Source organism: Sminthopsis crassicaudata, chromosome 6, assembly GCF_048593235.1.
Source record: "Sminthopsis crassicaudata isolate SCR6 chromosome 6, ASM4859323v1, whole genome shotgun sequence".
NCBI lineage: Eukaryota > Metazoa > Chordata > Mammalia > Dasyuromorphia > Dasyuridae > Sminthopsis > Sminthopsis crassicaudata.
Window position 1 is genome coordinate 250301027 of NC_133622.1, and position 25695 is coordinate 250326721.

Consider the following 25695-nt stretch of genomic DNA (forward strand, 5'->3'; position numbering starts at 1 on the left):
GGTCCCAGAGGCGCGATGGGGGAGGCCCCGGGTTCTGGGCTTGGAATCATAAAGGACAGATTGGACCTTAATTCCCAAACAAGAGCCGAGCTGGGCGGAGAAGGGAGCAGGCATTTACATATGAGTGCTTTCCCCGGGATCCTCTCAGTTTTAAGTTCCTCATCAGGATGGGTCTGGGCCGGGCCCCCCACCTAAATGCCCCGGGCACAGCTGGGAGGAGTCCCTAATCTCATCCCCCTAATGCAGACGGGGAAACTGAGGCCTCAGGCGCCCAGTAGGGGCGCCAGGGTCCACCACCAGGCCGGGCTTCCATCACTAGGTGTTTATTGGGAGAAACAACAGTGGGCCTGGGGGGACCCTGGAGCCTCGGAGGGAGGCTCAGGGCCCCCCCTCCCCCTCCCGCCTCCGCCTGTGTGGCCAGTGGGGCAGGGATCGGCCGCCCCGAGGGTCCCCCGGGCGGAACGTGGGCTGTGCATGTGGGAACCTGTTCCTCTGTCGCGGGCCTTGGAACTAGGGCAGAGTGAGGGGGTGAAGGAAGCAGGAAACGGTGCCGGGAGGCCGGAGGCGCTGCTCTGACTCAGGCTGGACCCCAGCTGGGAAAACTCCCGGGCCGGGAACCCAGCTAGGGAGCGAGGAAGCGGCCGGTCGGAGCCGGGCTGAGGGGGAGGCAGCACCGGACCTCGGGTGTCCCCCTTCTGCCGTGCCGGAGCCTCCATCCTCCCCTGCGCTGTGCTGGGGCCGTCTCCGCCCAGGGACTAGAGCTTGGTCTGGAGGGGCCGGGCCCCTCGCCGGGGCTTCCTCAGCAATCTGCTCCAGCATCTCCGGACCCTGGGGATGGGAGGGAAGTTGCCCCTTTTGGGGCTCGGTCCCCCCACTTTGCCCTGGAGGCCCGGCCAGGAGAGGTTGAAGGGGGGGTGACTATACCCCAGGCCTGGGAAGGGCCCAAGGGAAGGAGGGGCTGGGGTCACCTACTGGCTCTGGGCTTGTTCCAAGGTGTCGGGCAAGGGCGCGCCCCTCGTCTCCGGCAGGAAGAGGACCAGGCAGCTGGCGGCCAGAACGGTGGTCCCGAAGAGCACGGGCGGCAGGAGGGGGAGCGTGGGGCCTGCCAGCAGGATCAGGGGGGCCATCACCCCTCCCATGTGGCCCACCATGTTGGTGATGCCCATGCCAGTCATCCTGCAAAGCAGCAGGAAGGGCCTGAAAGTCCGAGATTTGGAGCACAAAGACCCTCTCTTGGGGAGAAAGGGCCTCGTCGGGGTCGCAGAGCTCGGAGCCCCAAAGCCAGGACCCCACAGAGCTCGCTGCTCAGCGGGGCGCTCCGGCCCGTTCTGGCCTGGCCAGCCTTCGGAGGATCTCGGGCTGGGGGGGAGGAGGGCAGGAGACTCACCGGAGGGAAGTCGGGAAGACTTCGGAGGCCAGGAGGACGATGGAGCTGAGGGAGGCTGACATGAACCCCTTGGACAGCACCACCAGCCCCATGTGGAGGCGGCCCAGCTCTGCGGGCACAAGGGGTGGAGGCCTCCGTCAGCGGGGCCGAGGGATGGGGAGCGGGGGAGGGATGGGGAGTGAGGGAGGGATGGGGAGCCGGGGGAGGGATGGGGAGCGGGGGGAGGGATGGGGAGCCGGCGGAGGGATGGGGAGTGAGGGAGGGATGGGGAGCCGGGGGAGGGATGGGGAGCGGGGGGAGGGATGGGGAGCCGGCGGAGGGATGGGGAGCCGGGGGAGGGATGGGGAGCGGGGGGGGGGGGGGGGAGGGATGGGGAGCCGGGGGAGGGATGGGGAGCCGGGGGAGGGATGGGGAGCGGGGGGAGGGATGGGGAGCCGGCGGAGGGATGGGGAGCCGGGGGAGGGATGGGGAGCAGGGGAGGGATGGGGAAGGTGAGCCGGCATGGGCCAAGCAAGGTCAGAGCTGGGAGAGCCTGGGCCCTGTGAGCCAGGAGCAGCCCTCCATGTGGGAGCATTAAGGAGCTTCTGGGCTGAGGAAGAGGCTGAGGGCCTCAGGTGGCCTGAGGAAGCTCTTGTCCCTTCTAAATGGGACCAGTGGCCCAGCTTCCCCCGGCCTTTCTCCTCCCGGGCCTGAGGATCCTCCCCAAAGCTCTTCCCACCAAATCTGCCCCGTGTCCCTGTCTCAGCTCCTGATCCCGTCAGAGGGGAAGGCGGGGTTGAGGGTCAGCCCTTCCATTGCCCCCCATCTCTGCAGAGGTCTGGCCCACCCATACCCACCGGCTGGCACTGGGATGGCCCCCAGAACGAGCCCCCCTCCGAGTAACAGGCAGGAGGCCAGGGTGAGCTTGCGTCCCAGGTAGTTGGCCAGGTTGGGCAACAGGAGGCGAAAGGGGAGATCTATGACCCCCAGGACGACCTGAACCAGGTACGGATCTTCGCCCGGGAAACGCTGGAGATCCAGGGCCAGAGAAAAGAAGGCCAGGCTAGCAGAGAACCTGGGCGGGAAAGCGGGGATTAGCCCGAAGGGCCCCTTGCCACCCCTCCCATGGCTCCTGCCTGCCCTGCCAGGGCATCTCCCCAGGAGGCGGGAGGCGGCCCGGCACCAATCTGGGACGTGGTCGTCACTGCTCAGACCTCACCTTCCTCGGCGACCGCGCGAGCCAGACCAGGAGGGCTCCGGGGTCCCCCGGGCTCGGACATTCCCAGGTCCCCCCGCTGACGTTCTGTGTTCTACATTCCAAGGTCTCTCCCACCTGGGATGTTCCATGTTTTACTTTTCAAGGTCCCTTCTACCTCTGAGGTTCTCTGTTCTAAAGTCCCTTCCAGGTCTGCTGTTCTGTGTTCTACGTTCCAGGCCCCTCCTTTCTGATGTTCTAGGGTCTCTCCTAGCTTGGATGTTCTTTGGTCCCCTCTGTGTCCTGTGTTCCAAGGCCCCTCCCACCTTTAATATTTCATGCTCTACCTTCCTCCCACCAGTGCTAGTCCATGTTTTCTGCTCCAAGGCCCTTCCCCCCTCTGAGCTCTGTTCTAAAGCCCCTCCACGTCCGCCGCGCTGTGGTCTCCGTTCCAGGGTCACTTCTCTCTGGGTTTTACGCTCACGGGTCTCCCCTCGCTCTGACCTTCAGCGCCCCAAGGCTCCTTCCACTCCCCCGTTCTGTGACCCACAAAGAGCAAGGCTGGGAAAGCAGACCGGCCTCTTACAAAAAGATCAGCCCCGAGGCCCCTTTAAGAAGCAAGTTCCCTAAAACAGCCCACAGCCGCTCAATCACTGGGAGCCTGGCACCAGGCCCCCCTTTCGAAGGCTCGCTCCCAGAGAAGCCGTGTCCCCGGGCCACGGGCCTGCGAGGCTTTGCTCCCCAGCTCCAGGCCTCCACAACCCGCCCCAAAGTGGGGATCCCCCCTCCCCTTGCTCCACAGGACTGGCTAAAAGTCTGCGGAGTTCCAGGCACCGGCCAGGAGACCCAGCCCCCCTCCGGCCTCTGCGGATGAAGCTGCGGCCCAGAGGAATGACCCTCCCACCCCGGTGATCTTGGGCGGGTCATTGCTCCTCCAGTGCTCCCCATCTGTAGAATGTGCGGTTGGACGCAGTGACTGGCTCTAGAACTAAGATGCTGGGAAGGACCTGGCCTCCCCTCCCCCAGCCCTTCCTCCCATCTTTGGCCCCGCGTTTCTGCTTCCCCACCTCGCTCACCAAATGCCCATGATACAAGCCAACACGGCCAGCATCTCCCGGGTCCGAAACAGGTCCAGGGTGGAGGCCCCTGGAGCTCCTGCAGCCTCTTCCTGAGAGTAGTGGGATTCCAGCATCTGTGGGCAAGAGAAACGCCTCTGGGGGTGGGTGGGGGTTCCCGAGAGGGCATGGGCAGCCCCCTCCCCTCCGCCCCTCACCTCCAGGGAGAGCTGGCCCCCAGCGACCGGAACCCTGTTGATCCAAGACACCAGCTTCAAGGAGCGCAGGGCCTCTGAAAGGCGCCCCCTCACTGCCAGCCACCGGACGGACTCTGGGAGCCACCTGCGGAGCGGGAGGTCGGGCAGCGGCCTGCCGAGGCCTTTCCCGCCCCTCCCTGTGGCAGGGCCCCCCGGGTGCTCACCAGCCACAGAGGAAGCAGAGGGCGAAGGGGGCCCCGGCCGCCAGCTGCAGGTGCCTCCAGTGCCGGAGGCCGAAGGCCAGAAGGGCCAGGTTGAGCTGCCCCAGGCTGAGCACAAACGAGAGGAGGCCGGACACGGCTGTGCGGTGGGAGGGCGGTGTCCACTCCAGAACTGGGGAGAGACGCCCCGTCTCACGGCCCTGGGTGATGGGCTGCCAGCAAGCCTACGGTGGCGGCTGGGGGGCCTGATCGGGGAGTGGGGGGGTGGCAGAGCCGGGAGGATCCTGGTGGCAAAGTGGGGGGCAGTCTGGCCCCCGGGGGGCATGCGGGTCACCTGCCCTTCCACCTCAGGGAGAGCCCACCCCGCATCTCCCCAGCCTCCCCTTGGGCCAAGCCGGGGCCCCGGGCCACCTGCCTCTCCCCCCTTTGCCCGCACTCACCCAGTCCCAGTCCGTTGAGCACCACGCCAGACATGCCGGAGCCACAGAAGCAGCGGCACACACAGTAGATGGAGAAGGAGGGAGCCAGGGCTGCCCCTGTGCTCAGGGAGGCCACCTGAAGAAGGCACCAGAGGAATATGGTCCGGCGGCCCAGCCTAGGGGGACGGGGGCCGGGGTCAAGGGCAGCCTGGGCTGGCCCAGCCCCAGCAAACCCCAGAGTCGGGGAGACGCCCCCAGGAAAGGTCCCCTCCCGGACTGATCTTCGGGGGCCTAGAAAGGGCCTCGGCCGCCCCATCTCGGAGAAGGCCTGGCCCTTGCCGCCGGCTCCTGGGGGCAGCGCCCGTTCCCCGTGGGGAGCCCCTCCCGATCCACCTTCGGCTCCTGGGTGCCACCAGGCAGGGCTGTCCCGACGCTCACCTGTCCGCCAGCCCCCCGAACACGATGGCCCCCAGGAACACCCCCGCCATGTAAACCGACTGGGCCACCCTGGGGAGGCTTTTCAGGCTGCAGACCAGGTCCCACTGTGGGGGGAGAGGGAGCAGAGCAAGAAGGGGCTCAGGTGTGTGGCGTGTGGTGGGGGGGAGGCGCTGAGCTCTCCGAGGCTTGCCTCGGTTTCCCCCTCTGCATCTCCCAGGCCATTGTGGGGGTCATGGCTGTGCGAGGGTTTTGGGAGGAGGATAAAGCACGAGTTACTTGCCTGGCAAAGCAGCAGGCATGGGGGTGGGGGGAGGAGGGAGGAAGAGGAGGACCAGGAGGGCCATCCCCTCCCCCTCTGCATCCAGGTGCCATCCAGTGTCAGAAGCTTGGGGACCAGTCTCCCTTCATCAGCGCTCACCTGGCAGTTTGCCCTCCCTCCAAGATACTTAGCAGGAAATGCCCTCCCATCAGCCACCCCTTCCTTGGCCCCTTACCGCCCCAGACTGGAAGCTTCAGGAGGGCCGCGACTGCCACCAAACTGTGCCCACAGCAGCGTAGGTGCTTAATAAGTGCAGTTCATTGCACATGGATGATCGACAGTGCATTTATTAAGCACTTATTCTGTGCAAACGCACCCCCAGCTCTTGGCTTTTGCATCATTTGCCCCCCAAGTCTTCGCCCTGCCCTTTCCCTTTACCGTCCGAGTAACTTGTTTTCTTTAGGACTGATCAAGAAACAGCTTGCACAGGATCCCCGGCTCCTGGTCCCCGTTCCCCCTTACCTTCACACACACACACCCACACACACACACACACACACACTCACATACACATACAGACACACCCTCACACACGTACACACATACAGACTCACACATGTACACACACTCGCACACATACATACAGACACAGACACTCACACACACATACACACACAAACCCTCATACACACTCACATACACACACACATTTACACACACTCACAAACTTACACATATATACACACTTACACACACCCACCCACATACAGACACACACTCTCACACACACACACATACAGACACACTCACACACACTCACAAACTTACACACACGTATATACACACTCACACCCCCCCACATACAGACTCACACTCTCACACGCACACTCACTCACACACACATACAGACACACTCACACACACTCACAAACTTACACACACGTATATACACACTTACACCCCCCCCACATACAGACTCACACTCTCACACGCACACTCACACACACACATACAGACACACTCACAAACTTACACACACGTATATACACACTTACACCCCCCCACATACAGACACACACTCACTCACACACATACATACAGACACTCACACAGACACAGACACTCACACACACACATACAGACACACTCACAAACTTACACACACGTATATAAACACTTACACCCCCCCACATACAGACTCACACTCTCACACGCACACTCACACACACACATACAGACACACTCACACACACTCACAAACTTACACACACGTATATACACACTTACACCCCCCACATACAGACTCACACTCTCACACGCACACTCACTCACACTCACTCCATCAGAGTTTAGCACCAGCTTCTTGACAAGAGGAAGTGCTCCATTTTTGTCTTTTTGCATCCTCAGTAGGTACAGCTCAATGGCTGGTATGCAGTAGAATATAATAAATGCTTGATCAATTTCTACCTTGTGACATCACTTAGTTTTCTGTAAAATGATGGGTTTGTGGGTTTGTGGGGCTTGCCTGCCCCCCCGGCCCCCACTCTCTCACATTCCTCCTCATCCACGCCTCTCATGAGCAGCTTCGCACAGTGCCTGGCACATAGTAGGCTCTTTGCATCTTTCCCCCTCTTTTTTCACACTGAAGTCCCGTCCGTCCCTCGTGGCCCCCCTCCCCCTCCCAGAAGGGACTTCTCCCTTGTTAAACTCCCACAGTACATTGGTTTTTTTTTAACCAAGTTATTTCCCCAGATGTTTCTCATTCTCTTCAAGGATGGGAGCTCCAGGAGAACCTTCCCGTGACCTTTAAAGCCCCCACAGGGAGCCCCGAGTTCCCGCCTGTCTCAGATCCTAGGCCAGTCAGCCCCAGTGATCTCATCTGGAAGGGAGACAGGAGAGCAGCCCCTCCCCTCGGGGGGCTCAGGGCGGTCTGGGTACCTCAGTAACAATGGTGGTCTGGACGGTGGTGAGGTTGTAGACCCAGCCCTCGGAACAAGCCTCCGTCTCATTGGTAGCGTTGGCTCGGGGCCGGAGGCACCTGTCCCCCAGGGCGGCCGCGCTTCTGCAGCGATGGTCAGGGGTGGAGGCCGTGAAGTTCTGGAGAAAACCGTGGGTGCCCACGAAGGCAAAAGGCACAAACAAGGTGGCCAGGTGGACCATCTGGAAGCGACCCCATCCCCCCACCTGCTCCAGCAGGCTCCCCAGCCCCTTGGTCTTCCTCCCGGTCCCCCCTTCCTCTCCCAGGGCCCCGCTCCTGCCCATGCTGCTCCAGCCCACAAGCCGAGCTCCTTGGAACTGACCACACTGTAACTTAGGGAGAGCAAGGTCCAGTTCATTCAACCGAGAGACACTGGGTTCCCGAAAGCCAGCTTGGGATGCTGAAAGGTCATAGGGCAAAGGTCACTGGGTATTGGTATTTGGAGGAAGCACAGGATATGGGGCATGGGGTGAAGGGTCAGAAACTGAAGATGGAGAGTCCGAATAAGGGGTGAAGAAGTCTGGGGGGAAGGGGAGAGGGCTTGGGAATGGGAGGATGGGGGGGTGTTTGGTTAAGGAGGGTGGGGGCAGTTAGATGAGGAGGGGCTGAGGGTGGGATGCTGGGAAGGGGGCCAGGACTTCAGGAAGGAGACCCAGGGCTCATCAACTAGTTTTTGTTTATTTTTGCAGTAAGTGTCCCTCCTTCTCCCCCTCTGTGGGCCCCAGGCTGAGTCCCCAACAATTCATTTCATCCAGGGAGGGGGCCGACTCTGGCGGGCGGGGTTAGTCATCCCTCTCCCCCGCCCCCCCTCAATTCCAAACTGGCCCTTTAATCCGGAGACTATGATGTCACCGAAGACTGTGCAGAAGGGAGGGGGACTGCAGGAGTCAGGCTGACTTCATTTCCCGGCAGCCTCCAGAGAACTACATCTCCCAGAGGCCCCTGGCGTGACTGTCTCGGGTTAACCCTTAGGCTGCTGCTTTCCCGGCCAGACATTCTGATGAGATTGACTAGCCCGGAATGCGAGGCTGTGGGTTCTAGGTGTAGGGGGCTCCCGAGCGTCCCCAAATTCAGTCAGCAGACATGGCTTGAGGAGAGCGCTGCGCCGCGTGCCGGGAGAAAGGAATAAGATGCCGGCTCGAAGGAGGACTCCCTCCAGAAGCTTCCCTCCAGTGGGAGCAATAGAACATGGCCAGGGCTAAGAACGCCCTAGAACCTAAGTGCCCCGAAGTCACGTGGGATAATAGGGGGTCCGCAGATGAGGAAACCGAGTCCCAGGGTGGGGGGAGAGCGCTCCCCCGGCAAGGCCTCTCCCTCAGAGGGCAGTGAGAGCCCCCGCCCGGGTTCCCCGGAGCCGCGGCTTTCCCGCAGAGCGCGGGCACCCACAAGGGGAGTCGGAGGGAGAGCTGGGGGGGGACATTCGGGACTCCTTTTCCCCCAGGGGGGGAAGGGCAAGTGAGCGGCCCGGGTCCGAGGCGGATTTTGAGGAGCTCCAGACTTCCCTTTTACAAACGGGCAAACTGAGTCCCCGGGAAGGGCAGGAAGCGCCTCGCCCGGGGGCAGGTGGGGAGGACTTCATTTCGGGCCCCTCCCCCGGAGCCGTGCTCCCTCTGCCCCGCGCCCCGTCCAGTCCGCGGCTGAGTGCTCCCGGCTCCCGGCCGCCGGCGCCTTTAAGCCGGGCAGGACTACATTTCCCGGGCCGCCAGGGCCGCGCTGACGCAGCCCCCTCCCCCTCCCCCGCGGGAGGCGCAGGGCGGGCGGGGGGAGGTGACTTGATGTCATTCTGAGCAGCTGGGGCGGCCGGTGCAGCAGGCGGAGCGCTCCGAGCCCCCAGCCCCCTCCCGCCGCCGCCAGCGCCCCCCAGAGCCGGGAGCGGGGCCCCCGCAGTCGCAGGGGCCACACGGGGAAGGGGGACAGCAGCCGCTCCGGCAGGGCGCCCCCCCTCCCTGCGGCTGCTCCCCGGGACCCCGGCGCTCGGAGCTCCCGCACGCACCCCGCACCCGGGCTCAGCCCCAGCCCTGGCCCGGCCCCGGGAGGGGGGGGTGGGGGATGCCCCAGCGCCCTCGGGGGACCCCGGCCTCGGGCTTCCCCAGCCGGGACGCACAGCCCGGGCCGGAGCGGGGCCGGTCCCGCGTCGTGCACCCCTGAGCGGGGGCTCTCGCCGAGGAGCCCAGCCGGCCTCGGGGGGCCCCCGGCACTCGGGCCCCTGGGAGGTGAGTGAGCGGCCGGCGTGGGGAGCCTGGGAGCGACCCTCCTCAGCCACTCGGACCTCGGTTAACCGTGTCTCTCCCGGTCTTTCCCTCCCTCCCTGCCCCGGCCCCCCTCCCCCTCCCCCCTCCGGCCCCCCTCCCTCCCTGCCTTCCCACTGCCTCTGTTTCGACTCTAGGCTCATTCTACCTCGACTTCCCCTCAATAAGAACTCTGTAACCAGCTTCTCCCGCCCCTCCCCCAGGGGCCTGCCCCCGAGGACCCCCCAGCTGCCCCCCGGGGACTGACTGGTTACTTGGAGGGCCCTGGGGGGGGCGAGGGGAGTGGTTCTTGTCTCGGAACCGCGGTACCAGGGCCGTTCCCTGGCCGGGATGGCTCAGCCCGGGGCTCCCTGTTAGCCGGGACGTTGGCAGAGTAGGCATCCAGGAGTGGGGGGTGACCCCTCCCCCCAACGCTGCGGCCCCCTTAGTCACCATGGACACCAAGCTGCCCCCAGCGAGCACCCCCACCAGCCCCTCCTCCCCGGGGCTGTCCCCAGTCCCCCCTCCGGACAAAGTAGACGGCTTCTCCCGGAGGTCCCTGCGGCGGGCCCGGCCCCGGCGCTCCCACAGCTCTTCCCAGTTCCGGTACCAGAGCAACCAGCAGGAGCTCACCCCCCTACCGCTGCTCAAGGGTGAGTGGGCCCCGGGGTTTGGCCGTCTGGCCCCCAGGGCTGTGCCCGGGCTGGGGGGGGCGGCCCTCGCTGTCTCTGCTGACGCATGTGCGGTTCTGCCCGTCAGGGTCGGAGCCGGGAGCTGCCCTGCCTCGGGGTCGCCCTGTGGGGCGTCCGGGCTTGGAGCCGAGGGCCTCGGTCCGGGGACGTCCCTGGAGGCCCAGGCCGCACCGGTTCTGCCGGGGCCGGGGGCACGGCGAGCCGGGTGTGCTCAGCCAGCATCCCTGGGGCACCGCCTCGCTCTCAGCTCGCCCTCCCAGGAGACCCGGGACTGTTTACCTGCTCCCGGCCCCGGTAGCAGCTTCTGGCCCGGATGGGCCGCGGGAGAGAGCTGAAAGCGGCCGCTGCCCCCGGAAAGCCCGAGGATCCCAGGGCCAGTTTTTACTTTTAAAAACTCGATACTTCCTGCTCGACTCCAGAGAAGGGAAACGAGAGGCAGAAGAAGGGCCTGGGGATGTTGGCAGGGCCCTAGGAGGGCAGGGGGCCGGGGCATCTGCGGGCCAGGGGCAGCCGTGGAGGGCCGGCCCGGGCAGGAGGGAGCAGGGCCAGGACTCCCCTCCGCTGGCCGGCCACGCTGGCCCGAGGCTCAGGCTGGCGCCGCTTCCCTCCCCAGATGTGCCAGCCTCCGAGCTCCACGACTTGCTGAGCCGGAAGCTGGCCCAGTGTGGGGTCCTCTTCGACTTCCTGGACTGTGTGGCCGACCTGAAGGGGAAAGAGGTGAAGCGGGCGGCCCTCAACGAGCTGGTGGAGTGTGTGGGAGGCACCCGGGGCGTCCTCATCGAGCCGGTGTACCCCGACATCATCCGCATGGTGAGCACGCCGCCGGCGGCGCCTGGGGGGCGGCCACTCGCCCTCCTGGGGCGGGACACGGGCCGGAGGTTTCCAGCTGGACGTTAGAGGCCGCCGAGTCCGGCCCAGGTGCCGCCAGCGCCCGATTTAAGGGCCAGGACTGGGCCGGGGTCACACGGCTTGGACGTACCTGAAGCCCGTTCAGGGCCCCAGGTTCCTGGGGCCCCCAGCCAGCCAGCTCTGGAAGGGGGCCTCCCTGAGCGCCTCCAACCCTCCCTCTTAGATCTCGGTGAATATCTTCCGGACGCTGCCACCCAGCGAGAATCCTGAGTTTGACCCTGAGGAGGATGAACCCAACCTGGAACCTTCCTGGCCACACCTGCAGGTACCCAGGCCTGGGGCTCGGAGGTCCGGACACTGCAGCCCAGGAGCAGGCCCGGGCCCTGGGCTTATGTCTCCCTCCGCCCCCCTCGCCCACTGGTAGTACCTGGGTACTGGGGCCTGGTACCCGGGGCTCTGGGCTTGGGGGCCTGGGCCCCTGGGCTTATGGCCCCCTTCTCCCCCCCCCCCCAGCTGGTGTACGAGTTTTTCCTGCGTTTCCTGGAGAGTCCGGACTTCCAGCCCTCAGTGGCCAAGAGATACGTGGATCAGAAGTTCGTGTTGATGGTGGGTGAGGCTGGAGCCCAGGGGCCTGGCGCTCTGAGGCCCCGGCTGGGGGGGGGCCCGGGAGCAGCCCCTGGGGATCTGGACGGAGGGACCCCCGGCCAAGGGAGGGAGGGAAGGAGCGGGCCCTGAGGCTGCCTGGGGCCTCCCCTCCGCCAGCCCTGGCCCTGACCTTGGGCCCCACAGCTCCTGGAGCTGTTTGACAGCGAGGACCCCAGGGAGCGCGAGTACCTCAAAACCATCCTGCACCGCGTCTACGGCAAGTTCTTGGGCCTTCGTGCTTACATCCGAAAGCAATGCAACCACATCTTCCTGCGGTGAGCGGGGAAGCCCTTGCGCCAGCCCCAGGAGGGGGGCGTGAGGGGGGAAAGGGGGTGTGAGTGTGCAGGGCTGGCCAAGTGTGTGAAGCATGCTGGGTGGAGGAGCGTGGCTGGGGGGCAGGCTCGGCCCTTCTCTTCCCCCGACCTCTTTCCCCTCTCTCCAGGTTCATCTACGAGCTAGAGCACTTCAATGGCGTGGCCGAGCTGCTGGAGATCCTTGGGAGGTAAGTGGGAGCCACAGCCCCCCAGTCAGACCAAGGAGGCGGCTCTCCTGCCAGGGAGCTGTCCAGCACTAGGAGCCTGAGCCACCAGGATGCTCCTTCCTTCTCCTCCTCCCTCCCATTCCTCGGGCCCCATTTCCTCCTCTTTGCTTCTCTCCTTTCCTCCGCTTTCCTCCCTCTTCATTCCTTCTTCCCATTTTTCCACTTTCCCTTCTCCCTCTTCTGCTCCCTTTCCCCTTCTCTTTTCCTTCTCTCTTTCCTCCTTCCTACTTCTTTCTCTCCGTCCTCTCCCCCATGTTCCCTTCCTCCCTCGTCCCTCTCCTCGCTTCCCTTTGCCCTCACGTCTCCTCCCTCCTCCACAGTATCATCAATGGCTTTGCTTTGCCCCTGAAGACTGAGCACAAGCAGTTCCTGGTTCGAGTGCTCATCCCCCTTCATTCAGTCAAATCTCTCTCCAACTTCCATGCCCAGGTGAGCCCTCTTTCCCTCCCCTCCCCCCAGGCCCCAGGCCCGTCCCCTGGCTAGAACCAAAGGACTCTGGGCCTGAAGGGGACCCCAAGGCCCCCGCAGCCAAGCCCTTCTCCTCCCAAGTGACCTTCGGAGGGCAATGGCCCCACCCACCCCAGGCTAACTAGGAGGCGGATTTGAAAGTTTTCGGGGGGCTCCCAGGGCAGTGGAAAGGGGCTGACTGAGGGGTTAATACTGGCCTTGCCGCCATTTCCCGGCCAGGACGTTGGGCCGGTCTGGGTCTCAGTTTCCTCATCTGGGCAATGGGGGCAGGGGGACTGCTGATTGGCTTCCCTCATTCTCATGGGTCCGTCTCCCCACCTCTGCAGCTGGCATATTGCGTAGTGCAGTTCCTGGAAAAGGACGCGACCCTGACCGAGCACGTGAGTGACCAGGGCGCCGGGTGTTGCGTCTTCTCGGGGGGGGGGGGACGGGGGGCCTTTGGTCCCCAACTCTGACTCCCCTCTGCCCTGCAGGTGATCCGGGGACTGCTCAAATACTGGCCCAAAACCTGCACCCAGAAGGAGGTAGCGGGAGCTGCTGAGGGGTGGGGGAGGCCGGGAGGGCATCTCCAGGGAGGGGGTGACTGATGCCCTCCCCCGTCTGCAGGTGATGTTCCTGGGAGAGATGGAGGAGATTCTGGACGTCATTGAGCCCTCCCAGTTTGTCAAGATCCAAGAACCCCTCTTCAAACAGATTGCTCGCTGTGTCTCCAGCCCCCACTTCCAGGTACGGGGTGGGAGAGACGGGGAGGGGAGCAGGCAGGCCCGGCCTCCCAGAGTCAGCACCTCGGACAGCACCTCCTTCACATGTGGGGGGGTCGCAGGAGAGGTTCCCAGGTCCAGCTTCTTTGTTTACAGATGGGGAAACTGAGGTCCAGAAAGGAGGGGTTTAAGAGTTCTGTGTCCTTAGTCCAGGGAATAGATCCCTTCCTTGCCATTCACCATGGGGTGACGTTGCACAACATCGGTGACATCTCTGTGCCTCAGTTTCCCCATAAAGGGTGGGAGTTGGCCCTTGAGAGTTTCTAATCCCGTCACTTGGGCCCCCCGAGACCAGAGGGAAATCTGGGAGGGCCCCGCTCACCGGGCTGCCCGTTCCGCAGGTTGCAGAGCGGGCTCTGTATTTCTGGAACAATGAATACATCCTGAGCCTCATTGAGGACAATTGCCACACCGTGCTGCCTGCTGTGTACGGGACCCTCTATCGCGTCTCCAAGGAGCATTGGAACCCGTGAGTGCCCGCTGGGATGGTCTGGGCCACCGCCCCCCTGCCTAGGCCCAGCGTCCTGGGCCAGCCCTGGCCGAGTGCCCGCTGTGTGCCCGGACTGGGCCTGAGCCCGGGCACCAAGAAAGGCAAAGCAGCCCCCCCCCCCCCGGCAGACAAGCCTCAGATACCAGGAGGAGTAGAGAGAAGCCTTGGCAAGGGAGCCTGCAGGGAATCAGGGGTGACCTTGGGGGGCTGGGGGGGCTGGGGTTGGGGCAGAGGACGCTCCATTGGAAAAAGTGCCCTGTTGTGTGCGGGGAGCAGCAGGAGGCTGGAGCCCCGGGGCTCGGGAACTACAGGTGGGGGAGGCCAGGCCTGAAGGGCCATTTGAGTCTGGGGGTCACGGGGACCCCGGGGGTTGTTGAAGGGGGAAGGCGGTGGTGTCTGGGATGTGATCAGAGCTGCCTCTTAGGAGCCGCCATGTGATAGCTGAGTGAAGGGGGGGGCAGGGATGTTCTGTGTCCTCAGGCCTTCCCAGCCCTGACCCTGTTCTAGGTCCCTTCCAGCTCTGACATCCCCTGTTCTAGGTTCTAGGACACCCCCTGTCTCAAGCCCTCAGCCCCCCAATTTTGTTTTTTGTTCTGAAGCCCTTCTCGGCCCTCCGGCCCATCTCAGAACTCTAGAGCTCAGCAGCCAAGGCCGGCCCTCACTCCCTCTGAGGGGGAAGCGCGGCCCCTGCTTGCAGACCCCAGGGATGGGAGGTCACCCCTTCCGGGTCGGCTGGGTTGTCGGGAAGCCGTCCCTGCCACCGGCCAAAGGGGGCTCTTTCTCCCCCTCCTCACGGCCCTAGTCCAGCCCTCGGGCCTAAACCCACCGAGCTGCTCCCTTTCCCGGGATTCCCTCCGGCTCCCCAGGAGGCTGCCCGCGCCCCGTGGCTTTGGCCAGCCCTCCTTCCCAGCTGCCCTCCACTGGACCTTCTGCAGCTTTTCACTGCCCTTCCTAGAACCCAGGGCTGCGGTGGGGGCCCCCAGGGCAGGGCCCACCTGAGGGCTCGGCTCCAGGGGGCGGGAGTCGGGATTTTCTCCTGGGGAAGACTTGGGGGAGCACCGGGGCGGAGGGACTGGCTTGAAGTCCCCTGCAAGAGGGATGCCTGAGAGGCAGAACTGGGAGAGCGTGAGAGCCATTAGTGGTGGGCGTGGGAGGGCTTCTGTGGCACCGAGGGGGGCCTTCAGGCAAGGACTTGCCCCGATCCTGGATGCTGGGGGGGCGCAGCTGCTCCTGGGGTCCCAGGCCGGGCCGCTCCCCATAGCTCCAGCACCCCCTCTGTCCTTCTCCCACCCCCAGGACCATCGTGTCTCTGATCTACAACGTGCTTAAAACCTTCATGGAGATGAACGGGAAGCTGTTTGATGAGCTCACAGCTTCCTACAAACTGGAGAAGCAGCAGTGAGTGGGGGGGACGCCTCAGTGGGCACGGGTCGGGCACAGGGGCAGGACGTGGGCCTGGGGGTGGGGCCTGGGGCACCGGGCGGGCAAGCCCGCCCTCACTAACTTCCCCTTTCCCCCCTCGCCCGCTGCCCAGGGAGCAGCAGAAAGCCCGGGAGCGGCAGGAGCTGTGGAAGGGCCTGGAGGAGCTGCGGCTGCGGAGGCTGCAGGGGGCGGACGAGCCTCCGCTGCATCGGCTGGGGGCCAGGCCGGCCCCGGGAGGGGAGCAGAGCTAGAGGCCCCCCCCACTCACCCCAGCCCCACTGCTCCCTAACCCCAGCCCGCCCTCGGGGGCCAAGCCAGACTGCAAGGCAGGACCCCCACCCGACCGCCGGACCGGGGATCCCAAACGGACGTGACGGGCCAACGGCCTGGGAGCTGTCAGCACAGGGTGGGCGCCCCCCGGGCCGGGCTCCGGCAGCTTCAGGAGCCCCGTTCTCCCCTCCTACCTCCCCCACACCCCTGGAACCCCCGCCAGGACCCTGGGAGCACCTCGTGCCAGCGCGGGGGCCTCCCTCTCTCCCTGCCCGACCCATGGACTCCAGGCTATATTTATTGCTCTTCCCCCGGCCTCAGTCTGGGGCACCCCCTCCCCCTGCAAAACTTCTTCCCCTTTTTATTTATTGGGCAGGGAGTAGATGGGGAGGGGTCAGGGGAGAGGGAGCCCCCAAGGTCCTGGGGAAGGGGGGGTTCCTACATGAATCATGATCTGCTCCCTCTTCCCACTCTTGGGGGTGGATTGAATAAAGAGAAAAACTCCAAAGCTGCTCAGTTTATTTTGGGGGGCCCCCATTTCATGGCACAAAGCTTGAGGCCGAGGCAGACCAGAGGTGGCGGGGGGGGTGAGAAAGCAGTCACAGAGCCGGGGGGCAGAGAACGTGGGAGCCAGGGGGCTTAGAACAGGGAGTCAGAGTTGGGGGGCTTTAGGAGGAGGTATCCGAGCTGGGGGGCCTCCTCGGGCCCAGGACCCTCAGTAGCGGGACAGGCGGCACATGTCGCACTGGCAGGCCCGGGCCGTGAAGATTTCCAGCTGCTCCCGCCGGCTCCCGGGGCACTGTAGCTCCACCTTCACCTGCCAGGGGAGAGCCGGGTTCCTCCTGGCACCTCTGCGGGCGCCCCCGAGGCCGCCCCTCCCTGCCCCGGCCCTGACCTTCTGCAGGCGGCTGATGGTGCAGCACTGGGACACGGAGGTGATGTTGTGCTGGAAGCCGCTGGCCGCCAGCACCGAGTGGCGGGAGGGGAAGGCGCTGGACTCGCAGTAGCCCACGCAGGCCTGAGCCACGTGGGAGCCCCGGCAGGGGCCCTGGCGGTCGCTCCGCACGGTCACGTTGATGGCTGCAAGGCCGCGAGGGGACCCGTGGAGAGCGCCCCTGCCCCGGGCCGAGCCCCTCTCCTCCGGCACGACCCCCCCCTGAGACTCCCCAGTCCCGAGGCTGCCCCCCCCAACCCAGCCTCCTGAGCCTCCTATCCCCAGGGGCTTCTCCCCCATCACCTGCCACCCTCCCGAGTACTCACGGTGCAGGTAGCAGCCCGGGACTCCGGCCTCCTGGCCCCGGGCCCCAGCGGCCACCAGGAGCAGCAGGGGGAAGAGCAAGGTCTTGGGGAGGGCCATGTTGGGGGGTTCTAAAACAGCCTGAGTGGGGGGGTGTTGGGCATCTCTCTCTGGAGCCACAGGCTGGCCATCCCCCAGCCCCCCTCGCCCACACTCGGTGCCCCCAGTTCCCAGCCCTGCTCTGTCCCTCCAGGCCTTCTCACCACTTTGGGGTCACCGACGCCAGCTGCGGGGGCCAAGGCCCGGCTCCTTCCTCCCGTGGGTCTGTGGCCCGGGCTCCCATCTCCAGCTTTTATCCCTCCCTGGCTTTGGGGCCACACCCTCCAGCCGGGATCGGCTTTCACCGCCCCCACCCCTTTCCCCCTGAAAGCCTCCGGAGAACTCCCCCGGAAGAGGGGCCCTTGTCTCCCTTCCCCTGGGGCCCACCCCAGCTGGGAGGAAGCCCTGGGGTCCGTCTGTGGGGCAGTGGGGTTCCTAGCCCCCTCCTCAATAAGCTCAGAGTGGGAAGTGGAGGTACAGGGCACTCTGGGGAGTTTTGCGGCCCCAGGGAAGGAGGGACCCCACCCTGAGCCCCCCTGGGGAGCTGGGGGGGGAAGGCAGCGAGCCAGGCTAAGAGTTCTGAGTCAAAGGGGAAGGCAGTGGGACCCCAGATCTAGAGCCCAAAGGGCCTCAGAGGCCATCTAGGCCGGCCCTTGTTCTATAGAGGGGGAAACAGAGGCACAGGGAAGGGGCTGTGCCCCGGGAGGGCTCCTCTGCGTCTGAATCGGGTGTTCTCCTCCCGGAGCCTCCGCCACGGCTGGCCCTCGCCAGGGACGTACACGATCCAAGGAGGCCGTTCCTGCCAGCCCTGAGCCAGTCTCTCCCCCGTCCCAGAAACGTCCCTGCTCATCCCGTTTTGAGGTACCGGGATGGGGGAAGCAGGGTGAGCGCAGGACCCTGAAGTTTCCTTGGGGGGAGCACCAGCCTGGCCCAGAAAATGCCTGCAGTTCAGCCTTGGCTATAGGGCGCTCAGGGCTTTCTCTTGGCCAGGGCCCTCCGAGCACCACCCACCGAGCAGCACAGCCAAGTCAGACAAGCTGGAACAGAGACCCAAGGACAAATAGCCTTCTGGCCCCAAGGGGCAAGCGTTCATCTCCCCATTTTACAGGGTGAGTAACTGAGGGGAAACCGCATCCCTGAGGGATTCCCATGATGGAATCAGGACTCACACCCAGGCCCTCTACCTACAGAGGGGTAAACTGAGGCCCAAATGGATGCAGGTAGCTAAGGGGCTGGTCTGGGGGGCAGGGGGAAGGCAGTGGTCAGGAGGCTCTGAGGCAGCTTGTGGGGACAGTCCTGCAGAGTCCCCCAAACTGAGCTGCAGCCAGGAGGTTCCCCAAAGGAAGGCCAGGGCTCCCAGGAGGCAGGAAGGCCAGAGTCTTGGAGACCAGGCCTCAGTGTGCCTCTGGGGACTGAGGGTCTGTGACTGGGGACCAGTCAACAGTTCCAAGGGCCCCGGCCTAAGGCTCTCTGCCACATATGGACTCTGCGGGCATCAGGGGAAGGTTCCCCCCTTCCCGGGTCTTCCTCACTCACTCAGAGGAAAGTGCAGAAAATGCGGAAATTAAAGGGATGGGCTCAGGGCAGAGCAGGACTCGGGCGCTGCCCCGAATTACGCCAGTGGGCAGGAGCTGGGGCCTGTCCCCGGCACACTCAAGGAGGAAGGAGCCCTCCCCCTCCCTCCCTCCCTCCTCTCCACCGAGTCCAATCGATAATTCTTCATAAATAATTTGTCGCCAGGACCCTAAGTGCTGGAGGCGAGAGTCCCAAACCGCTTCTCGGGCCAGTAACAAGCTCCTCAAGGACCACCAGAAAGGAACAGCGCTTCATTTATTCATCAGCCGCTGACTCCAAACAAACACGGGCTGCCAAGGTCAAGCACGGAGCCAGAGCCCCGGCCATCCCTGGCGAGTCCCGGGCCCCCTTGGCAAGTCCAGGGCTCTCCTGGAGAGTCCTGGACCCTCCTGGAAAGTCCTGGGCCTCCCTGGAGAGTCCTGGGCCCTCCTAGTGAGTCCTGGACCCTCCTGGAAAGTCCTGGGCTCTCCTGGAGAGTCCTGGGCCTCCCTGGAGAGTCCTGGGCCCTGCTGGAGAGTCCTGGGCCTCCTTGGAGAGTCCTGGGCCTCCTTGGAGAGTCCTGGGCCCTCTGGCCAGCAGAGCCAGAGGGGACAGGGCTGAGGCAGCTGGGCTGACAGGCTCACTGGCTGGCTCTCCTGCTGAACAGCCTGAAAGGGAAGAGGGAGCTGGAGGGAAAAAAGAGAAATGCCAGATCTTAGCACTTGGGGCTGAGAAGGCCCTCTGAGCTCAGTTCCCTCCATGCTACAACGGAGGAAACAGGACCTAAAGAGGAAAAAGGGAATTGCCAATATCATACAGCTTTTTCCTTTCCTTTTTTTTTTTTTTTTTTTTTTTTTTTTTTTTTGCTGAGGCATTTAGGGTAGTGACTTGCCCAGGGTCACACAGCTGGGAAGTGTTAAGTGTCTGAGGTCAAATTTGAACTGGGGTACTCCTGACTTCAGGGCAGTGCTCTATCCACTGCACCACCCAGCTGCCCCCAGACGTCCCATTTCTATTACCTTTTTTACCTAGTATAGAAGGCTCTTGATTTGGGGGGGGGGTGGATACCCTTTTCTTACGATTCTTGTTTTAGTGGGAGGGGATTATTTGATTAGTCTCAAATTAAAACAAGAGAGAAGCCCTTTCTCACCTTAGAAAGCCCAGAAATCCAGCATGTTTTTGCTTGGGGGGCCCTTCAGAAGGCGGGCTGCTTGGCTTTGGAGGGGGTCTCTGTTGGTCTCTCAAACTAGACCCAGATCCTGCCGGGGCACCTGGAGCAAAGACATGCAAAGAGCGGCCATTAGTTCTACGGGATACCGTGCTGGGCCACGAGAAAGCAGAGGACCCCGTTGGGGCCCAGGGCATCCAGATGTCCTTTCCAAGCCACTCAGAACACCAAGCTGCCCAAAGACACACATGGAGCCATTTTGTTTGATCAAAGCCATACTGCTGGACAAGGGCTTCTCCACAAAACCTCAACTCCAAGCTGAGTCTCAATCTGTGATGGAAGGTCCTCGGGGGGCTTTGAAAGTGACTCATGCCCCCGCAATGGACAGGAAGTAAAAAATCAATTCTAACCAGAGAGGGAAATAGAACAGTCCATCCTGCAGGAAGCAGCAGCATCAATTCACTGTAGAAAGGTAGGCTAGATTCCCTTAGGATATGTAGGCTGGTGCTCGTGAGGGTCCCCCCCATATACAATTAATAAATACATTTTTGTGTATTTTTTAACCATCAGAATCATCTCCCATCGTACCACTTCCTAATCAATCCTCTCTCACAGCAGAATTTGGGCAAAACCAACAACCATGTCTGTCAAAACATAGCAATCTGTACCCACAATCCCCTGCCTCTATCCAACTGAGAGAAGTGTTTCCATTTTTTTCTGGGACAAGATTAGTCATTACTACTCATCTGAGCTGGGTGATGTTGCTCTGGGTGCTTTTTTCATTGACATTACCTTGCCTTTATTCTCTTTGCCACACATCAGTCCAAACACATTTTCTCAGTGATTCTCTGAACTCCTCCATTCCTCATTTCTTGGGGGAGGGGAGCAATAATCCTCCATGACATTTGTGCCCTAATTTGTGTAGTCATCCTGTCATTGAGAGGTACCCCTCTTCATTCCTAGCCTTTTTTTTTTTTTTTTATCTTGGGCAGATGTTTTATTTGTTTGTTTTTATTTTATTTTTAATTTTTTATGGATATTTATTTCCTTATTTTTTATTATACTAATCAGGGGTCCTCAAACTACGGCCCGTGGGCCAGATGCGGCCCGCTGAGGACGTTTATGCAGCTGGCTGGGTTATGGCAAAAGCAGACCGGAAGTTCGACCTAAACTCACCTTAGCAAAGCACACGTCAGGCACTGGGCTGAGGCAGTGGAGATAAGAGTGTGGGGCGCTCCAACAGTCTGAGGGACAGTGAACTGGCCCCCTATTTAAAAGTTTGAGGACCACTGCTCCTAGCTTTTTAAAACCCACCACAGAAAGTGCTGCTGTCAACATTTTGTTGGAAGTGCCCGATGTTGTGATGAATATGAACGAGTTTGTGAATTTTCTTGCATAATTCTAAAGTATGCTCCAGAATGCTTGGAGTAACCAGAGCTTCACTTTGCTATTAGTCTATTAGGGTGACTGTTTCGCCGTTGCCCCTCCAATATTAACTTGTTTCCATTTAAGAGCACTGATGTTAAAGTCAAATGGCACCCCTGGCACTTAGTACCAGGATGACATTGCTCAGGTTGGTTAACATTTGTCGGCCTTAAGTTTGCAAAGTTGCCCATAGTAGATAAACTGAAGTTCTTTCCAGCTCTAGACTTAGGGCTCTATCACCCTCTGTTGAAAGGAACCAAATTCTCGCTAATTTGGGGGACAGTTTCAGCATACATCCCGCTCACCCTGAACAATCTTTCATTCGGTTGTTGATGGCTTACATTTCTTCTTTTGAGAACTGTGTGTTCTGCTCTTTGACCTAGGTGTTCTCAATGAAAGAAAAGGATTTCTTGGGGCTTACCATGGTCCTTGAGGAAAGAAATGTCGGAGTCCTCAGTCTCCCCCTCTTCTGAGGCAGATTCTCCAGTCCAGTTCTGATCAAAAGAGAAATGAGGAACATCTTTCACCTGTCCTCCTGGGAGGCTGCTGGTGGAAAATGAAGCCGTTTGGGCTCTGATGGACCAAGGAGCTGACCTCTGGCCAGCTCTGGGGCTGGGCTTCTCATGGCTAACTTGGCCCTAATTTTGCTGTCTATAGAGAAAGTTAACTTTTGGGTCTCTTTCCATTTGAGCTACTCATGACCGACCCACCCCAAACCTGATACCTTGAGGTTTAAGTGCCGAGAACAAACAAAGCTAGGATTACCGGGGCTGACCTGAGCTGAGCTGCCCAGGGCTGGGTGAGCCCCGTCCTGAGAGCTCAGGGCAGTCCCGGGCCAGCCTTCTTCTCTCTGCTTGGGAGATCTAATTCCACAAACACTGGCCCAGCGCTCGTCCCATGCCAGACCCGGGGCTAGTGAGAGGACGACTGTTTGGAGAAATGGCATCTCCTTACAGCCACAGAACTTCCCCAAGCGTAAGAAGCCTGCTTTGTATATTTTCTTTGGTTTTCATCTCCGGATCCAGCCCAGAAACAGACTCAGCATCTGGTAGTTCTGGGGGTGCCGGCAGGGGAACGAGGTCTGCCAGGGGTCAGGGGATCGTCATCTGCCCGCCGGGGCCTGGGGTTTGGGGAGAGGGTGAGGCCGTCAGGCCCCAGCCTGTCTGGGAAGGGGGATACTTGGGGTGGGGCACCGCTCAGATTCAACTGGGAAGAATTAAGGGAGGAGATTGATGCTCTAGGGGGATATAACAGGGGCACCCTGCCACCCACCCCATCGATTCACAAGCACCTCTACCCATTCACTGTGGGCACCCAGAGCCTCTGCTCTGCTAGGGGTGGAAATAGCCTTCACTGCTCCTCCCAGGCCAAGCCAGAGAAAGCTAATCCTTTTTCTCTAGAACACTGCCCTTTAAATATTTAAAGACCCTTATCATGTCCCTTAATGAGCCCATCAATAAGCATTTATTAAACTCCTACTGTGCTCCAGGCCCTGTGAGCTCTGGGGATGAAAAAGCAAAAGAGTTTGCTTCTTTCTGGAGATCTCTGCCTCCCCAAGTCTTCTCTTCCTTGCGCTACTGTTCCTTTTGCCCCATCCTGGCCAGCCTCCCCCACTGGTTCTCCAGATTATCTGTCCACATCCTTCCTAGAACGTGGTGCTCAGAGCTGGACCCCCTACTCCAAGGGTGATCTCACCAGGAGAGTCTACAAGGGGAGTCTCCCTCCTCCCATGGGGACACTATATTCTGGTCTTGGCATACAGGGGACAGGTGGGATAGCTGTTGACCCCCATTGTGGTCCCCTAAAAGCTTGTGGTCCCCTAAAAGCCCCAGATCTTTGTCGTACTTCCCGGTGAACATGTGCAAGCAGGGTGCTTTCCTGTTTGAGTCGTAATGGCTGCTGCAGAGGGCCCTTCTAACTCCGGGATGCTCTGAACAAGGGCCTCAAAGTCTGACCCAGGCAGAGCCCCCCAAGACCCTCAGGACCCAGCAAGTCACAGCTCTGGCAGGCAGATGGACAAACTGAGGCCTGGACTAGCTGAAGCAACAACTCCAGGCTGCCTGCCAGTTTTCCTTTCAGCTGCTGGTGATGGAGACGTGCAGAAAGCTCTGGCCTTCCCAACTAGGGTCTTGCCGCACCCCAGGGAGAGGCAGGGAAGCTTGGCTGCCAATTCAATCTTTCCAGCCCAGGGGACCGGCACAGAGAGTCCCTGTGAGCGCCCTGCTTCAGGCTGATCTGCCCCCCCCCCCGCCCGGGATGGGCTCCAGCCCCCCCCCCCCCCCCAAGGGCTGGGCGCGGGCTTTTCCTGAGCCAAGTACTGGGCTGAAGGGGTGGATGGGACCAGTAAGAAGCCTTGGCACCGGGCTAGAAGGGGGCACGAGAGAAGGGGAGAGGCGCACAAAGCGGGGGGGGGGGGGGGGCGCGAACACTCCCAGGTCGCATTCTCGAGCCGTGGTACAAGGCGCCTTTGTTCGGGGGAAGTTCGCCTTTCTCCTCCCTGCCAGGACTGGGGCTGACGACTTTATCTTCCTCAATCAGGAAAACTGCACTGGGCGACTTCCTTGGGGCACTCAGACCTCCGAGAGTGAGGGGGTGAGGGGCTTCTTCTCAGCTAAACTGCCCGCTCTTGGAGGGCAGGTACTCATGGCCCCCAGGACTGATCCCCGCTCCCCACTCTGCCTTGACTGGGAACGTCTGATTGTCCAAGAGTACTCTGGGAAGGGCTGGAAGGGGCTCCCAGGGAGAGAGCAGGCGTGGCGTTTGCTTGAGGAGGGGGCCTCAGGGGAGCGGTCAGACTTCTATGACCCTCCTCAATCACCAGGTGACTGATCTTACAGGTTTGTAGGGGGGCAAGCCCTTTCCCTGAGGAAAGGAACCTCAGAGATCAGAGAAACCCTAGTCCTTACAGAGAGGGAAACTGAGGCCGGGACCACATTTCCTTTTTGTCTTTGTAATCCCGGGACCTAGCACTAGTAGATCTTTAATAAATGCATGTGGCGTTTAGCCGAATTGAAGGGACACCGGTGGTGAGAGGCCAAGTCAGAATCTGAACCCACATCCTCTGCCCCCAGCCCCTTCGCCTCCCACCCCAGGCCAGCCAGCATGGTCATCCACACCTTTCCCTCTCTGACTCCCTGGCCCCTTTGGGATGTCTATCTCGGGAGCCTCCAGAGGTGTCTCTGGGTCAGGAAGGAGAAAGGAACAGGGCGAGATGGCGGCTGGGGGGAGGCAGCAGGCCGGGCTCTGCTCTTCCCCCTCCCCCCGGGGCACCATCTATAATGCAGAGCAGAGTGGCGCCCGCTCGGGCCCAGAAACAGAGGAGCGGGCCAGGGCCCACGGGAGACCCGGACGCCCTGCTTTGGAGCTCACCCTGCTGGGAGGCGCCGGAGGCTTCTTCTTCCTGGAAGTTTCCGTCCCAGGCCTGAAAAAGAAGCAATCAACGGGGTCCCTGAGGCCCAGGAGAGCCCCCTCTGCCCGCCCACCCCGAGCTCCATGAATATTTCAGCAGGAAGGCTATTTTTATGCAGAGCAGACAGAGCAGCCAAGCTCCCTGGGCATTGCCAATAGTGCAAAGGTCCTGCCTCAGCACCCAGGGCCCTTCTAGGTACTACTTCAATGCCCAGGGCCCTTCTAGGTCCTGCCCCAGCACCTGGGGTCCTTCCACGTCCTATCTCAATGCCCAGGACCCTTCTAGGGCCTGGAGACAAGCAGACACACTGGAGATTGGTTTCCTTTCTCTTCCTAGCCCAGACTCTACCCAGCTGCCAAGGTTACATTCCTGTAGCTGAGAGCTCCCCTCCTAAAACCTTCACTGGCTCCCTATTGCCCCAGGATCAAATGCAATCTCATTAATCTAGTGTTTAAGACTTTCCACAATGGGGGCCTTCTAGTCCCAGTGCACATTACTCCTTTTATGTACTCCCAATTCTAGTCCAAAGGGAGTGCAAACAGTTGGCATTTCCTGCTTCCCAGTCTTTGTCCAGGTGGTTCTGCATGCCAGGCGTGCCTTCCTTCACCACTGTCCCTTGGGCTCAGCTGCTTCCTGCTCCCTGAGACTTTTCCTCAGCTCTCTAGTTATTGGTATTTTAAGCATGACAGAGCACAGAAAGCCGGACCTGCCTCCAACATCCACCGGATACACAGGCCTGGGCAACTCTAAGCAACTCGCAGGGACAGAGAAGAAAGGAAGGAAATGGGTATTTCTTAAGTGCCTGTTAGGTGCCAGTGCTTTTCAAATACTATCTCATTTGGCCCTCATCACCACTCTGGGAGTGTTATTGTGCTCATTTTACAGATGAGGAAACTGAGGCAAGGATTGACTTGTCCGTGGTCACATAGCTAGTAATTGTCATAGGCTGCATTTGAACTCAGTCTTCTCAACTCCACACCTGGCACTGTGGGCACTTGGCTGCCATCTAGGTGCCCAAGGTCACAGATGGTCAAGATCAGTGGTCCTCAAACTTTGTAAATAGGGGCCAGTTCCCTGTCCCTCAGACTGTGGGAGGCCGGACTATAGTGAAAACAAAAGCTCACACTCTGTCTCCGCCCCTCAGCCCATTTGCCAGAACCCGGCAGGCCGCATAAACATCCTCAGTGGGCGCATCTGGCCCAGGGGCCGTAGTTTGAGAAGCCCTGGTTGAGATCCTGACTCTGGCTCCCAATGCTAGTGGTCTTTTGCTGCTATGAGCTATCCCCAGATTTATCTGGTAAGTGTCCCT

The 25695-nt window shown here is 61.4% G+C and overlaps 4 protein-coding genes across 6 annotated transcripts in view; 1 reads left to right on the top strand and 3 right to left on the bottom strand.

Moving 5' to 3' along the window:
* Positions 1-307: 307 nt before the first annotated feature.
* On the bottom strand, positions 308-7412 carry LOC141546038 (solute carrier family 22 member 20-like). Its single transcript, XM_074273519.1, has 10 exons — positions 7089-7412; positions 4892-4995; positions 4475-4629; positions 4038-4206; positions 3835-3958; positions 3638-3753; positions 2224-2441; positions 1388-1496; positions 973-1176; positions 308-828 (listed from the first exon to the last, which is right to left on the bottom strand). The coding sequence occupies exons 1-10, from the start codon at positions 7410-7412 to the stop codon at positions 756-758; spliced, it is 1596 nt and encodes a 531-aa protein (XP_074129620.1). The 3' UTR covers positions 308-755.
* Positions 7413-8838: 1426 nt separating this feature from the next.
* Positions 8839-16002, top strand: PPP2R5B (protein phosphatase 2 regulatory subunit B'beta). The gene is made up of 14 exons (XM_074273520.1): positions 8839-9341; positions 9515-10009; positions 10662-10858; positions 11121-11222; positions 11411-11503; positions 11687-11817; positions 11985-12044; positions 12404-12512; positions 12878-12931; positions 13025-13075; positions 13158-13277; positions 13654-13781; positions 15099-15200; positions 15337-16002. The coding sequence occupies exons 2-14, from the start codon at positions 9811-9813 to the stop codon at positions 15473-15475; spliced, it is 1485 nt and encodes a 494-aa protein (XP_074129621.1). The 5' UTR covers positions 8839-9341; positions 9515-9810; the 3' UTR covers positions 15476-16002.
* Positions 16003-16016: 14 nt separating this feature from the next.
* On the bottom strand, positions 16017-17087 carry GPHA2 (glycoprotein hormone subunit alpha 2). The gene is made up of 4 exons (XM_074273533.1): positions 16995-17087; positions 16755-16872; positions 16390-16574; positions 16017-16311 (listed from the first exon to the last, which is right to left on the bottom strand). Exons 2-4 carry the CDS (start codon positions 16849-16851, stop codon positions 16210-16212), a joined length of 384 nt encoding a protein of 127 aa, XP_074129634.1. The 5' UTR covers positions 16852-16872; positions 16995-17087; the 3' UTR covers positions 16017-16209.
* A 1556-nt stretch (positions 17088-18643) lies between these two features.
* MAJIN (membrane anchored junction protein) overlaps positions 18644-25695 on the bottom strand; it is a 20850-nt gene continuing 13798 nt past the window's right edge. For all 3 annotated transcript variants that reach the window (XM_074273528.1, XM_074273529.1, XM_074273527.1), the window contains exons 8-11: positions 24347-24398; positions 21399-21471; positions 19535-19655; positions 18644-19070 (exon numbers count right to left, since the gene is read on the bottom strand). In XM_074273528.1, the coding sequence (XP_074129629.1) occupies positions 19025-19070; positions 19535-19655; positions 21399-21471; positions 24347-24398 (292 nt within the window). In that variant the 3' untranslated portion in view covers positions 18644-19024. The remainder of the gene's footprint in view (positions 19071-19534; positions 19656-21398; positions 21472-24346; positions 24399-25695) is intronic.

Bases quoted from the DNA above. Each gene is read 5' to 3' on its own strand.
- LOC141546038 (XM_074273519.1), bottom strand. From the start codon at position 7,412: ATGGGCAGGAGCGGGGCCCTGGGAGAGGAAGGGGGGACCGGGAGGAAG. The intron at 2,442-3,637 runs GTGAGCGAGGTG...TTTCCCGCCCAG, and splicing joins GCTTGTATCATGGGCATTTG to GTTCTCTGCTAGCCTGGCCT. The intron at 1,497-2,223 runs GTGGGTATGGGT...TTGTGCCCGCAG, and splicing joins GGCCATCCCAGTGCCAGCCG to AGCTGGGCCGCCTCCACATG.
- PPP2R5B (XM_074273520.1), top strand. From the start codon at position 9,811: ATGGACACCAAGCTGCCCCCAGCGAGCACCCCCACCAGCCCCTCCTCC. The intron at 13,076-13,157 runs GTAGCGGGAGCT...CCCCGTCTGCAG, and splicing joins AAACCTGCACCCAGAAGGAG to GTGATGTTCCTGGGAGAGAT. The intron at 13,278-13,653 runs GTACGGGGTGGG...CCCGTTCCGCAG, and splicing joins TCTCCAGCCCCCACTTCCAG to GTTGCAGAGCGGGCTCTGTA.
- GPHA2 (XM_074273533.1), bottom strand. From the start codon at position 16,851: ATGGCCCTCCCCAAGACCTTGCTCTTCCCCCTGCTGCTCCTGGTGGCC. The intron at 16,575-16,754 runs GTGAGTACTCGG...GCGGCCTTGCAG, and splicing joins CCCGGGCTGCTACCTGCACC to CCATCAACGTGACCGTGCGG. The intron at 16,312-16,389 runs GTCAGGGCCGGG...CTCCCCTGGCAG, and splicing joins CCATCAGCCGCCTGCAGAAG to GTGAAGGTGGAGCTACAGTG.